The 15,847-nt window shown below is 43.9% G+C and overlaps 1 protein-coding gene across 3 annotated transcripts in view; it reads right to left on the minus strand.

The window, feature by feature from the left end:
- ZC3H12B (zinc finger CCCH-type containing 12B) overlaps positions 1 to 15,847 on the minus strand; it is a 111,417-nt gene that overhangs the window by 13,471 nt on the left and 82,099 nt on the right. Inside the window, exons 2-4 of one of the 3 annotated variants that reach the window (XM_033945679.1) lie at positions 15,564 to 15,641; positions 13,285 to 13,403; positions 112 to 935 (exon numbers count right to left, since the gene is read on the minus strand). In XM_033945679.1, coding sequence (XP_033801570.1) covers positions 112 to 935; positions 13,285 to 13,326 — 866 coding nt within the window. In that variant the 5' untranslated portion in view covers positions 13,327 to 13,403; positions 15,564 to 15,641. The remainder of the gene's footprint in view (positions 1 to 111; positions 936 to 13,284; positions 13,404 to 15,563; positions 15,642 to 15,847) is intronic. The other 2 variants (XM_033945678.1, XM_033945677.1) reach the window with 2 other exon arrangements.

Raw genomic sequence — 15,847 nt, forward strand, 5'->3', positions numbered from 1 at the left:
AAGCAACGATCAAAGCAGCTTTCACATGTTCCTTAGAAACAGAACTAAGTCATGCTATCCTGCCTACGCTAGAGAAAAGCAAAGAAGAGATGGATGAGGCTTTTTTCCTACCTCATTGCCACATTACTCCCATCAATGACGATTGGTCTCAGATTGTCAGTATTATCCACCACATCATCTTCGAGAGAAACCTCTGGGCTTGCAATCTCCTTTGGGCAGGGACCCCGGGGAACCAGCATGCCCGTGGTACTGCTCCCAATGCCTTGCCCCTCAGTCTCGCCTTTGTTGCCAAGTCTTACCAATTCTGCCAAAATGTCATTGATGAGGGCATCTGCCCCAAGTTTGTTGAGGACTGCTTGGATCTGATCGCTGGCATAGCCCAACTTTACGGCAAAGTCCATTTTGGCTTGGTATTCCTTGTTCAAATTGCTTGAGGCTTCTTGGGACTTTAGGTGGTGGTCCTGCGGAACCTGAATGCTGCCCTGTGAGAAGCTGGGCCGGTCCAAGCAGGGAGATCGGCAGAGCTGCCTGTGGGGTTTGTTGGAGATCTCTTTACCCCTATAATGGCTGCCTCCCGATCCACCGCAGCAATCTCCTCCTCCTAGCCTCCCTCCCTGCTGTTCAGCTTCACTCTCTGAACTGGTCCAGTCATCAGATTCTCCACTGCATTCCCCAGGATCTTGGGTAGAGGCTGCTGCCACCATCCGCTCATCTTGTGAGGGATTTTTCTCCATTCTCAGCTTCTCCACCATGGACCAGGCTGTCATCACGTTCAGCTGTCGGCCAGAGATTTCCACACTCGTCTCTTTCACTTCCACCACTGCCTGCGATTCATATTCGATGGCATCACGCAGGCTGCAGAGAAGTTTCCGCAGCGCTGGCGTCAGGCTCTCCTCCTTAGTGTGTTCTGGGGTGCACAATGCCAAGATGTATTCCTACAAGGAAGAACAAAAACAGGGGACTGACATTTCATTCAATGGTAGGGAATGCAAACTGTCAATCTGAGATTTAGGAACAAGAACTGTCCTAGCAAAACCACAAGAAAGCTGTCAGCAGTTGGAAATAGACTATTCAGAATTCTCTGTTTGAATTAATGAACTGTACTCTATTCCTCAGGTGAAGCAGGCACTTGAAACTAGGGAAGATGTATACCAGAGGGTGTGAATGTTCCAAGTTTCTCCTTTCTAACAAAATCTAGCGCTAGCAGAGGTCCATGTGGCTGTCCATCTCCCACTCTAAAACCATCAAAATTGGTTGTTAGCCCTCCCTCCCAAAAGAGACCACAATTTGAACGTACGGATACTCTCACATAAGGTGATGTAATTTCCTTGGTAACAGTATTGTACATATGTAGCAACAAGGTAGGCTCATACAACAGTGAGACATTTTTATATTTGGTGAACCCAGGGTTATCACAGGGGCCGACACTAACAGAGATGTGCCTCTACTCTCCTTCCCCTGCCTGGTTTGTATATTAGTTGTTTGAATTTTGTGGCTATCACTGGATATAGACCACTGCACTGTTCAGAGTGAGAAATGAACCATGGGAGCTGCGAGAGGAGGAGAGAAGTAGAAGATGCACCTTAGGCACAAAGTGTATGTGGAAGTCTCCTGGGGGCTGGAGAACTTCCATGGGACACAGTTAATCCAGCAACGGCCCTGGTAAGAGTGGTTGTATAGCTGGTTTTAAGAAAGGTTTGGACAATTTCCTGGCGGAAAAGTCCATAGTCTGTTAATGAGACAGACATGGGGGAAGCCACTGCTTGCCCTGGAATGTTGCTATTCTTTGGGGTTCCGGAATCTTGCTATTCTTTAGGATTCTGAATGGAATGTTGCTACTCTTTGGGGTTCCGGAATCTTGCTATTCTTTAGGATTCTGAATGGAATGTTGCTACTCTTTGGGATTCCGGAATCTTGCTATTCTTTAGGATTTTGAATGGAATGTTGCTACTCTTTGGGGTTCCGGAATCTTGCTCTTCTTTAGGATTCTGAATGGAATGTTGCTACTCTTTGGGTTTTGGCCAGGTACTAGGGACCTGGATTGGCCACCATGAGAACGGGCTACTGGGCCTGATGGACCATTGGTATGACCCAGTATGTTTTTATGACTACCAACAGATTTGCGATAAGCCTTCAGGTTGATCTCTTAAAAGCTGACTGCATATGGACTAAGCTCTTTTACTCCAATGAAAGGTCTCACCTGCAGCATTCTTGTTGATCTTTGGTGCTATATTTTCAAGCGGACCAACATGAGAGCCATTTTTTAAAAAACTGTGTAAAGCCCCAAACAAATTAAAGCAGAAAGCTGTAATTTTGTGTCTTTCGTACATGATCACACTCTGAGTACAGGCCAAAATACTAAAGCTGCCACCTACTGTACTAATGCAATCCAAAAAAACAAGGCAAACCCCCATGATAAATAAAACAAAGAGAAAAAGTAGGGGAACGGACTGTACACATCAACCTGAGATAAAAGCGAGTTCCGTTCCAGGAACCCCCGTGAATTAAAAAACCCGCGACTACAGTTTTTCACTTGTCGAGAGGCAGGAGAGGGCAGCTGGAGCACCGGCGAGTGAAGAAAATCACTCGCGGTATGCTCCGACTGCCTCTTCCTGTTACTAAAGTAAGGCTACACCAATCAAGAACTGCTTTGACACGCAGCTCCTGATTGGTGTAGCCTGACTTTAGTACAGGAAGAGGCAGTCAGAGAATACCGCAAATTAGTGGGTCCCCGAATTCGTGGGGGATCACGGTATATGATAATCAGTCTTTCCGACCCAACACGGTCCGTGTTTTGGCTTCGAAAACGAAGTCTGCCTCAGGGGCATAGATTAAAATCCAATAGATGGCGCTGAAACATCTATCATCAGAAGGAAAGATACCTTATGATGCAAAATAAAATATCCGTTCTAAAATGTTGACACAATCTATGATCGCTACTGGAAAGACATCATATATTCTATTTCATAAACTCGCTTTTATCTCAGTCCTTTCCCCTTGGGGTTTTTTTTTTTACCTGCTATACTAAAACATTATCAACTCTTTCCCAGTTCAGATGATAAAGATTCTTCTCTGCAGGGCTGTTGCTCTTTTCCATCAAATTCCAATAAGGAGCAAAACCAAGAGACTTTCTGAAGGCAAGCAGTAGAAACCGATCCAACAATTTAAGAAACAATCAAGGATGCAATGGCCCCAAGTTAGAGTTACTCGAAACAGAAGGGAATGTCGGGAAATGTGCCTAGGTGTGACTCGGTTTGGCTTTTCTTGTATATCATTAGCCCTCCCTGTTTCAATCTTTGATATGCTTATTCAGAGACATTCCTATGCAGCTACAAATCCAAGTAAGAGGCAGGCGACAAGAGAAATGAGGAGCACAGCGTGTGTGTGTGTGTTTCTGTCCATAGTCAGCAAATGCAGAAGTGTCTGCGCTTCGTGTAATCAAGGTTATTTAAAGCACAGAGAAGAGACTGGGAATTAATTCTAGTACACCCACGTTAACATGCACAGGACCAGATCTTTAGAAATATTTGCCTTCCTGAAAATCCTCTTCACATACTACTTCCCACATTTTATTCAACTCTGCTTTTGTAGACTGCCTTTTCCACAATCACTACTACAAAGCTCTTCTCGGTGAGCTACGAAGGACGGCCCCCAAACCTCACTCTCTCACACCTACCAGACATTTTAGCATACTCGTACATTGATCAAATATTGTCACCGAGTCCTGTGACCAGGAGACAGACAGCTCTGAGCCTACTGCTATTATTGCTGCAAATCTTTCAGGGCAAGATATTATTCAAGAGATTGTTCCCCAGTTGCAACTCAGCTGCCAGAGGCCTATTTGCTTTTTCCATGCTTGTATCTGGGTTGCAGATTTGTACTGTTTTTCTGTAAGTAAGTCTTATTTTACCTATTGAGAAAAGGCAGTACACGCATGCAAGTATGCACACCAGCATAATGGTGCAAACTTGTATGGGCACATGTAGATGTTTCTGGAGTGTAGTTTGGACAGAACAATGTATTTTATAAGCCATGTGAGTAAACACACATTTACACCTGCTTTTTGAACAGAATCTGAGCGTTATCAGGGCTGAATCTGGCAGCCTACTTTATAAAAGCACAATCTTCTCAAAAGCTATATAGAGCAATCTGACTATCCTTGAGAGATTAGGCAATAAGACTCATTCAGTGAAATCCTTGACTATAATACAGCAATAGATTTGATTATACAGAAGGAAGTAGTCACAAATACGGACATTTTGGCCAAGATTCTATATATGATCCTGAAAAATCAGCACAATAAAAATGTCATGGTAAGCGCTATTCTATAATTCACCCAAAAAACAACAAGTAGGGGCATGGGAAAACTGCACGATCAGATACGTTTGATCTGCTCTGCAAGAAAACACAACTCATTAACAAATGCAGCATAACATCAACAAGGCAGAATGAAAACCAAGAGCAAACCTGTATAGGCACTTCTGTCTCTCTGAAGCCATAGCTTCGTCTTGTTTGAATGCCATTAGACATGCTGTTGCAAAGCATACCTGTTTGAGGCTAAAAGCAGGCAACACTGAAAACTGATAGGGCACGGCTTCAGAACCCATGTGCTTTTCTACTGGAAAAAAAGATTATTAAGGTAAGAACCTAATCTTTCATTCCAATGCAAAAAGCACATGAATCCTAAACCTGTGAGATGAATCAAAACAGTTCCTTGATCCTAGGGTAGGATAGAAGAGCCTGCTGCTAGCAATGTGGACCCAAAAGTGAAGTCCTTTTGTGCTACTACATCCACTCTATAAACCTTAGTAAATGTGTGTGGAGTGGACCACGTAGCTGCCCTATACATGATCTCAGGCAAAACCATCCTGGACACTACCTATGAAGAAGTCACACTTCTGGTGGAATGCACTTTTAAGGAAATTGGTGGACTTTTTCCAAATACTATGCAACAGAGGAAATAGCCGCCTTTGAGGCTGGCCTTCCTCTGCAACCAGAGCCCGTTAGGATGAAGAGATCTGATAACCAAAAATCATTGGTGACTTCCAGATAATGAAGGAGAACCCTTCTGACATTTAGCTATGCTAGCATTTTTTCCTGCTTATTTACACCTATGGCCTGGAATGCTGGTAGTTAGATTTCTTGGTTCACATGGAACGCTGACACCATCTTTGGCAGAAAAGAAGGTCCCATACACAGAGATACACCCGCCTTCGTAACTCTGGAACTCTTCTAGCTGAAATGATGGCTACCAGGAAAACTGTCTTTACCATGAGATCCATCAGCATGACCTCCTGCAAGGGCTCATACAGGGGCCTTACTTAGGGCCCTCAACACAAGGTTATGGTATTTCATGAAGGACAAGCTTGACGCACAAGTGGACGCAACCGCACAGCTCCCTTCAAGATCTTGGAAATGTCAGGGTGAGATACCAGTGAACATCTCTCCAAACAAGCTTGAAAACAGGAAAGACTGGCCACCTAAACCTTTAAGGAACTGACCACCAAGCCCTTTTCTAGCCCTTTCCTCCTTGAGGAAAGAAAGGACTGTGGCCTTTGGAGCCCTAACTGGCTCTATTTGTTGCTCCAAACACCAGGGTTGAAATGATTTTTAGGCTTTTGCATAAGCTGCTACTGTCGCCGGTTTCTTGGAGCACAGGAGTATAGCTATGACCACCTCCAAGTATCTCTTTTGTACTAGAGTCGCACGCTCAAGAGCCATGCCATAAGCCAAGTGTTCCAGATTCTCTAAGGCGATTCGGCCCTGTGAGAGCAGTGTCAGATGGAGAGGGAGTCTCAGACGTTGATCTCTTTGCAGTTGGACTAGATCCGTGTATCATGGGCAACGTGGCCAATCTGGAGCCACAAGGATCACCAGCCCTCAATGTGATGCTATTCTTTCAATGACTCAGCTACAATGGTTGCCTATTTTGAGTAAAACAGAGTTTTCCAATCTTGGTTTTAATGCTTAGAATCTAATATTTTGAGACCTCATATGTGGGAAACCTTCTGGTTTTGTATGTACCATGCCAGCCACTAAAATGCTAGCTGTGGTTCTCTCAATTGCTGAGGCCAGGCTGGTCGTTATGAGGGCTGGAGCATTTTCAGTTCCTGATCCTAATTCTTGTATTATGGAATTCTGAGATGGGCCAATTTTAAAATAAAGTTAAGGCTTATCTTTTTATGAAGGCTTAAAATATTAGATATTCAGGATGGATGCATTGGGTTGGTTTCTTTTGTTGTTGTCTTGTGTCTGTCTTTAATTGTTCTAATTGCATTTTGTCTGTTTTATATTTTACATTGCTCTGTGGGTTGGGGGGAGGGGAAGAGACATAAAAAAACCACAGAATTTCTTGAATAATAATGTTTTTAATTGACAAAAACATATGTTTGAATGCTTGCCATATGTATTCATAAAATGTTCCAGACTGCTTCAGCTTGATCTCATTTGAAACTTCCAAATCGCAGCTCAGAGTCAAAGGAAACAGTCATTACTATCCAAAGGCTGTGAAATGAGCTTGTGGTCTCAGATTCTAGGGACAGACGCCTATTCAAATTAACCTACAACATACCAGCAGATAAGGCCCATCCAGTCTGTCTGTCCTCACCATCCCTCTGGCCCAGATTCTATAAAAAGATAACTAAAGTTAGGCACCTGCATCAGAGAACTGTGCCAAACTTAACCCTGGCGTAAAACAGTGTGCCTAAGGTTTCAATGCCTACCGGTGCTCCACTAGGTGCAATTCTATAAATGGTGCCTAACTTGTGACTGAAACTTGCACTCCTCAGTGCCTCGATCAGCCTTCCTTTGAAGAGTGTGGCGCAGTGGTTAGCGCTTCAAAGCCCACACTGCTCCTTGCGACCCTGGGCAAGTCACTTAATCCTCTACTGCCCCTTGTAGACTGTGAGTCCATCGGGACAGATAGGGCAGATGCTTGAGTACCTGAATGTAAACTGCTTTGAATGTAAAGGTGGTATACAAGTCCCTATCCCTTATCCCTCTCGCGCTATCTCTTTCACCACCATCCTGTGACTGGCCCCTTGCAGGAAGCAGAGCACTAGACAAATGACTTTCCCATTCAGAGTGCAACACTGCGTCCTCTACGGCTGCTGCAGAAAGCTATCACAGACAACACTGAACAGTTAACCAGCATTCTGTGTGCACGTTACTAGCCACAAGATGCAGAAAGGCAAGAAAAGCAAACAGGATGCTAGAAATTAATTAGAAAAGGGAAGGTAAATAAGGCACACATTCTAACACCTCTGTGTCATCCTCACCTTGAGTATTGCACACAGTCCTGGTCGCCGTATCTCCAAAAAGATATAGCAGAATTAGAAAAGGCTCATAGAAGAGCGACTAAAATGTTAAAGAGGATGGAACTCCAATGAGACAAGACTAAAGAGGTTGGGGCTCTTCAGCTTGGAAAAGAGACGGCTGAGGGGAGATATGATGGAAGTCAACTCCTGCGTGGAGTTGAACAGGTAAGAGTTAGAGGTCTGCACGGGAACGGGGATCGTGGGAATCCCGCAGGGATCCCCTTAAGGTCAACGGGACTCCCGCGGGGACTCCTCCCAGGCCAACGGGACTCCTGCGGAGATGGAATTGGGATCTCCCATTCTGAGGTCTACCTAATTTTCAAGATGATACTAGTCCGGCGCTGCGGCGGGAATAGCGATTCTCAGCAGTGAGCTCAGCATGAAGGCGCTCAGTGTGCCTATGTGCTGAGCTCACTGCATTGCTGCTGATTGGTCAGGCAGTGGAGTCCACCCTCCCCACCCATGCATTTACATAACATCCGCCCTCAACCCAGCTGTGGCCAATTGGAAACAAAGACACGCGACAGGGATCCACCTCCGCCTCCTCCCCTTTTGGAGGAAGGCTGAGAAAGTTGAATTGGGGCTCTCCAGTGTACAGGGGGTGCGTGAGGTGGGCCGGGAGAGGAAATTCTGTTATTCTTAGAATGCCTTCATTTTCAGCGTTTACAGATTTCCCTTTTGTGCAATAAGGTATCGAGTTAACCTGCGAGGCTGGTGCAGTCAGATTGCAGAGATCTTTATTCGCCTTATGTGTATAATTGGGGAGGGGGGGCAAATACTATGCCCGACACACTTCGAGCTTCTTGCATTTCTCAGAATTATCCTTTGTGCAGTTGTGAGGCACTCACACGCACATTGTGCAAACAAAACTATGTCTTCACAGTGTAGAAATTATTTCAGAGGGCTAAGGCAGGGGGAAGAGGAGAACTGGATGGAAGAAGGGTCGATGGACAGCTGAGAATGGAATGCATGGTGATGGTGTAAAGAGAGACAGACTGCAAGAAAGGAATTCCCTGTTAGAGTCTCTCGTTTAACTTTTTTTTTTTTAATGACAGCAAAGAGCGATAGCGAAGAAAAGCTGGCCAGAAGTCTTTGATAAGACATTAGCAGCACATTGCATACTGATGGAGAGAGATAGATGAATGAATGATGGAGTGGAGGGAGTGATGGTATGATAGACAGATTCAGGCTTCTTAGTCAACTTCTTTAAGATGTTAAACAATATGGCTAAATAGTGTCAGACAGGTTAAAGAGTAGCCTAATAGTGCAGAGGCCTGAGATCCAAGGGAACTAGGTTTGATTCCCAGTGCATCTCCTTGTGATTCTGGGTAGAGAATGACACGGGGAAAAATTCTGTCCCCGTCACCGCCCCGTCCCTGGACCACCATCCTCTGCACCGCCTCGTCCCCGCTGTCCCTTTCACCGCCCCGTCTCTGCCGTCCCCTTCACCGCCTCGTCACCGCCCCGCTGTCTCTTTCACCGCCCCGGTCCCATTCCAGTCTTCAGCGTCTTCTCCTCTCCATCCCCCCACCCTCCTTCAAGCGGTCCAGCAGCTCCCTCCCGCTGGCCAGCCGTGCATTTCCCTCCTTTTCCCTTACCTTTTCTTCTTAAAATGGCGATTTCTATAAGGCTACCAGCTGTATTACAGCGGAGCCTTGAAGTCGCGTCGGGTTGCCTGCTAGAAGTCTCCTCCGATGCAACCGGAAACAGGAAGTTGCGTCAGAGGAGACTTTTACCAGCAGGCAACGCAACGCGACTTCAAGGCTCCGGCTGTAATACAGCTGGTAGCCTTATAGAAATCGCCATTTTAAGAAGAAAAGGTAAGGGAAAAGGAGGGAGGGAGATACATAGCTGGACGGCGGGAGAGAATGGCCTGCCGGTTCGAACACTCGGTCACCGCGCATTCAAGATTGTTCACCGCCCCATGCTACCATTCACCGCTCCACGGGACGGTGAATGGCCTTGTCCCCGAACTTGCGGTGACCAGTTTTTCTGGTCACCGTTTTGGCGGGTTACCCATGGCTAAACGCGGCTAGCCGCGGGTAACCGCCATCGTGTCATTCTCTAATTCTGGGAAAGTCACTTAACTCTCCACTGTCCAAAATACAAATAAGTACTAAGGGGGCAGGTAACTTTTATGGGGGATGGCGGGGAAGGGCGGGGACGGAGGGGATTCCTCGTGGGGACGGGCGGGGATGGAGGAGATTCTGACGGAGACGGGTGGGGATGGGTGGGATTTCTGTCCCCGCGCAACTCTCTAGTAAGAGTGAATTGAGTTGTCACCCTTTCAAAAAGTACAAAAATCAGGGGACACTATGTAATTACATGGAAATACTTTTAAAACAAATGGGAGAATTTTTTTTTTAACTCAAAGAATAGTTAAGCTCTGGAACTCATTGCCAGAGGATGTATAACAGTGATTAGCATAGCTGGGTTTAAAAAAGGTTTGGAACTTCCCGGAGGAAAAGTTCATAGCATGCTATTGAGACAGCTGGGGAGGAGGGGGGAAACCACTGCTTGCCCTGGATTGGTAGCATGGAATGCTACTCTTATTTGGATTTCTGCCAGGTACCGGCGACCTGCATGGGCCACTGTTGGAAACTGTTGGAAACCGGGTTAGATGGCCCATTGGTTTGACCCAGTACGGCTGTTCAGAATCGCAATTAACTTGTGCAGTACAAGTGAGCATTCAAATGAATGGTAATAAGCCCATTAGACTTTCCTCTGCAATACACAGACATAAACGGGATTTAAATGTGTGCACAAAGCAAGAAATTCATTGCTAGGTCTGTGATCTCGCAGAAGGGTTAGTCAAGATGATTTAATGTCAGTTTTCTTTCTGTAACCATATAAAGCTGCAACTTTGATGACATTGTATGCATATCTGAAGAAAAAGTACCACTACACATCTGTGCACAAATTTTAGCCTCACAAGAAATTTTTATGCAGAGATGTACGCTGGCACTTTTGTCCTCTTCAAACATGCGCACTGAATCTTTGTGTGCATGTGGCAGGCAGGCTTTCCATGATTAGCATGCAAGTTTCTGCGTGCTTTGAATTTACATCGCGGCAGAATATCACGCTCAGCTATCGATCGGTATGTGGCATTGACCCCTCTGTAGAATGATCACATCTGCTCATAAACCTCTTAAAGGGAAGTCTGTGTAACAAGTATACTTTCCCCTTAAAAACTGTCCTTTGACAACATACCCATAGACATGTGCACTTGTTTTCTCTATTATAAATTATGTGTATAGGATTTGAGCCCTTTAGAATCTGGGCTAAGTACATCTTAACACAGCCCACTGGCTGTCATACAAATTACTATGGTATAGCCGTATATACTCAAATAGAAACTGAGATTTTGGGGCCAAAAATGGCCCCAAAATTGGGGTCTTGGTTTATATTCGAGTCTCCCCAATGACTGGCACACTGCTGTCTCCTCTCCCCTCCCTTCTGACAATTGGTGCGCAAATGGCATCACACTTATCCACATGCTTCTTGTCCCTCCTTCCACAACCCCTCCCTCAAGTTTAGCGACACTGCTGTCATACACCAGGACCATCTTCCCGACCGACACTGCACATACCCACACTGAATAAGCTGCCAGCAATCCTCTGTGTTGGGCCAGTGTAAGACCTTGAGCTTCTGCGCATGCTCAAGGCCTGACAGCTCCTGCACTCTCGGAGCCAGAAGGCGTCAGCAGGCCTTGAGCATGCGCAGAAGCTCAAGACCCTATACCGGCCCAACACAGATCATTGGCAGCTTGTTCAGCGTGGATAAGTGCGATGTCAGTCAGTGGGGCGAGGGTCCTGGTATATGGCAGCAACGTCAGTCATCTTGGGGGAGGGGTTGTGGAAGGAGGGGCAGCAGCGTGCCAATGGTCATTGAGGATGGGGGTAGGACACTAGAGTCATCGGTGGGGGGGGCAGAGTGAAGGAGTAGGACACAAGTACTGGCCATCTGGTGTGGTGGCGGAAGGCAGAGGGAGGGACAGTAGCATGCTACCGGTCATACGGGGGTAGCACCAGATATGGAGGTGTGGTGGATAACAGAAGCACTGGTCATCTTGGGGAGGAACAGCAGCACAGCAATGGTCATAATGTGGGGAAAAGTAGCACAGATAGTCATTGGGAAGGATGCAAGGGCAGGATACTAGTGCTGGTCATCGGGGGGGGGTGAAGGACAGAAGAGCCAGTCTTGGGGGAAGGAAAAGACAGCAGCATCAGTCATTGGGAGAGAAGAGGGAAAGACAACAGTTAATAAATGTGTTAAAAATTACGACAAGGACTTCTAGTCTTTGTAGATGGCTCACCACGATGACCCAAATGTCTTACCTCAGTTAATATTCAAGTCGACCTTTTTCCCCACTTCTTGGAGGAAAAAGGGTTCCTTGGTTGATATTTAAGTATATATGGTACTTGTGTTCAAAATCTGTAGTTCAGGTCAACTCCTTTTCCTTTCAAGATTTCTGATCCCCTACTGTCTGACAAGATCACTTAGATCATTCCAACATAGAAACATGATGGCAGATAAAGGTCAAATGGCCCAACCAGTCTGCCCATCCACAGTATCCACTATCTCCTCCTCTCCCTAAGAGATCCCACATGCCTGCCCACGCTTTCTTGAATTCAGACACAATCGTTATCTCCATCACCTCTACTGGGAGACTATTCTGTGCATCTACCACCTTTTCTGTAAGAATACTCCTGAGCCTATCACCTCTTAAGTTCATCCTATGCCCTCTCTGTCCGGAGCTTCTTTTCAAATGAAAGAGACTCGCATCATGTGCATATCTCCCTTTTCCCATCTTTCCTCCAAAGTATACATATTGAGATCTTAAGTCAGTCCTCATACATCTTATGATGAAGACCACTGACCATTTTAGTAGCCTTCTGCTGGACCGTCCCCATCCTTTTTATATCTTTTTGAAGGTATGGTCTCCAGAACCACACACAATATTCTAAATGAGATTTCACCTGAGGCATCAATACCTTGCAATTCTCTCCTTTTGTGAAATTCTTTATGACACTACCTGATCTCTTTTTTCCATCCAAGGTCCTCAACTCTAGAATAAATTACCACAGCACCTTAGATGTAATATCATCCATACAACAATTTAAAACTGATCTAAATATATTCTTCTACAGTTGCACATACCTAACATGTCTATTACAGAATATATACCAGGTGTAAGGTAGAGGTACACAGCCTATTCCTCATGTGTTACTCCCCACCCCCCGCTTTCTTTTAGAATACTGTAGTTTTATCATTTTCTAAAATATTCTTCCTCATTGTTTTGTACTATACACTTTTAGATCCTATATGAAAAACTTTTTATGCACTAAGCACAGATTCAGTACGGCAATAGTTAGGGATTTTGTTTTGCTTTTTTACAAATCCTGCACTAATCTTTCCATTAGTATATGGGATGTGCGAATGCGCTCATGTTAATTCAGTTTGGGCCAGATTCTGCAAATGGCGCCTTAATCAACGGCGGCCTACAAAAACGGCGTTGATCGCATATCAATCACATTAAGGTAGGTGCCAGTAACGTAGGCCACGGTTTTAAAGGCCTTCGTTGCCCTAAGTTGCTTAAGGTCTAAACTAGGCCAACTCTGACCTTAGACACGATTCCGGCACCTACTGTTTTAAATGAGATTTTAATTGGCGATTAAACCAATTTTAAAAATTCAATTAGATGGCAGGAGGGCACCATTTGCAGCATCAGCCCTCTTAGTCTGCACCAATGTGAATGCACTAACTAATACTTTCATGCGTAAAGCATGCTCCTTGCCCTCCCCCCCAAAACCAAGGCAAAATAAATAAATGAGTGGAACAAAAGGATATGCCTACAAAATATTTCAATAGTAAAAGAGCCCCTAAGTGCATCATCCCCTCCCTCCTCTGACCTACCCAGGCTGCAGTAAAAAGTCCCTGCATTGGTCATCCCTGCAGATGCTTTTACCTGGGCAATTTTCAAACCGCTTTTGAAAACTGTTGTTGCCATGCATTTCAAATGTTTCCTCTATACAAATCTAGATTGATAAATTGCTTCTGGCCATAAACATCACAGCACTTTACAATCTGCAAATAAAAACATAACAAACATAAAACTTTAGTTGTGAATCGCAGCTTCCTCGCGGCTCTATACTATTTGCAAAAGGTAAAACCAGTGCAAACTATTAAAAACCATACAATAATCATTTTCCAAATTTACTAAACAAATAAGTTTTCACTAATCTTCTAAAATGCATGTAAGAGGATGATAGTGAAATTAATGGTCAAATTATAGACTCCCATTTGGCCACTTGGGAGAAAGTAGACTTTTACATATCTTTTCTACTTGCATTCCTTTACTGATGGAAAAGCAAAATAAGTAATATTTTGCAAAGACTGTTTTGGTAAAGAAAATGAAAGATGAGTATATAAGTAAGAAGGAACTAAACCAAACATCCCAATTTGAATAATACTCTGGCCCGTATTGGGAGCCAATGTAATTTCTGGTAAAAAATGGAAATATGATCGGATTTTTTCAGATTAAATATCAGACGCACTGCAGAATTTTGGATAATTTGTAACTTTTGGAAATTTTTATAGGAACCCACTAAATATATTATATTGCAATAATCTAGAATACTTAATAAAAGAGATTGTACCAATAGTTGCAACGGATAAGGTTCAAAATAAGAATGAATGGATCTTAACTTCCATTGCATTTTAAATCCTTTTCGAACTACTGAATCTACTTGTGATTTCATTGATAAATTCCAATCTAATTGGACCCCTAAAATTTTTATTGTCGGAATAACGATGTAATTAATCCCATTTTTTTTTCATTTGTCTTATTAACAGAAGCCAAGAAAACTCTAGTTTTTTCTTTATTTAATTTTAACTTAAAACTGGCCATCCAGTCATCAAAAGTAAATCCTTTGCCATCTAAGATACTTCTAATGGGAAATTTGAGGAAACAGGAAATATCGAGGTAATATCATCTGCATAAATATAGTGTAAGACTTGTAATTCATTCCTTACTCAATGAAAAAAGATAGGGAAGGGGAGATCCCTGAGGAACGCCACATGGCTTACTCCATTTATGAGAGAAAATGTCATCTCTTCTGACCTGATATATCTGAAATCATAGAAAACTGTTAAAACCAGCAGAAGACATTACCTGAGAGACCCAATGAATCGAGACAGTGCAATAAAATACCATGATCAACTAAATCAAGGGCACAACTCAAATCTAATTGCAAAATCAAAGCATTTTGTCCCAACGATAAAATACTTAAGTGATTTAATAAAGAAACAGGTATTGTTTCTGTGCTGTGAAGTGATCTGAAACCAGAATGAATACTGACCAGCCCTTCTAACAGTTTAGGAAACACAGGGATTAAGATTCTTTGAGATCTTTAACAATAGGAGTGACAATCATTCGACTTAATTCCATTGGGAAGATACCTTGATCTAGGAGCAGAACACATCATTCATGGAGCTCCCTCAAAACTCTGAAGAAGCTTTGCTCATGGTAGCTGGACTGCAGCTATCGAAAGGCCATAAGAATTGCTACTGCTGGGTCAAACCAGTGGTCATCATGCCCAGCAGTCCGATCACGCACTTCTTCTATAATCTTATGAAAAGAAGACCAATCTGGTTTGTTGAACGTGTTCCAAGACAAGCCCGCTAAACATGAATCATCCTGTCTATTATTTAAGTTGCCAAAATAACATAAATTAAGGTTACACGAGTCCCTGATATTGCATACTTCTATTTTTTTTAAATGAGCATATCTGGGGTTGGAAGATTTTCGTGTTGTGAGCGACAATATGTAGTAACACTGGTCATATCAGTAACCATTTGGGTAGAATAATACACTCTGCCGTTTTCCTTTAATAATTTTCTATAATCACAGGCTAAATCTCTCCATTGTTGATCTTTATGCCAGGGGGGATGGGGGGAGGGGCTTGTCTCTTGGAAGGTCTCTTGCCCTATGCTGGTAAGTGCCCTAGGGTCATCAGAGTCCAGACCCTGGGCAGGAGCATGTTCCTTTCCTTTCTTCGTGGTCCTTCCTTGGGCTTGGACTCCCGTGCGTCACAGAGGCATCCTTGCAACCCACTCCATTCTTGGGGGGTAGGGGCGGGGAGAAAGGGGGGATTGGAGGGAATGTCTAGGATTCCTGGGGGTTTGTGGGTGGATAAAAATGACACATGACTGCACTGTTATGCCTTGTTTTAGCGGATTTCCCACCTCTGTTCGATGTCTTTTCTATTTTGCTGTTTTCTTATGGTTCCGCCTTTTTTCAGTCAATAAAAAATTGGTTACAATCTAAAACAGAATAAGGAACATTAATGTATGTAACCTTTAACCATAAGATTGCACAAGAAGCCAAACTTTCAGTTTCTTACAAAAGTCAAGGATAGTCATTCCCTCAATTTCTGTGGTAACATATTCTATGGGAAAGGTCTGAAATATCTGAGAGCTGGCCTTTCTGTCCCAAATAAATGAAGGAGAAATTACTGCCGATTGCTTAT

The sequence above is a fragment of the Geotrypetes seraphini genome, chromosome 5, assembly GCF_902459505.1.
Source record: "Geotrypetes seraphini chromosome 5, aGeoSer1.1, whole genome shotgun sequence".
Taxonomy (NCBI): Eukaryota; Metazoa; Chordata; class Amphibia; order Gymnophiona; family Dermophiidae; genus Geotrypetes; species Geotrypetes seraphini.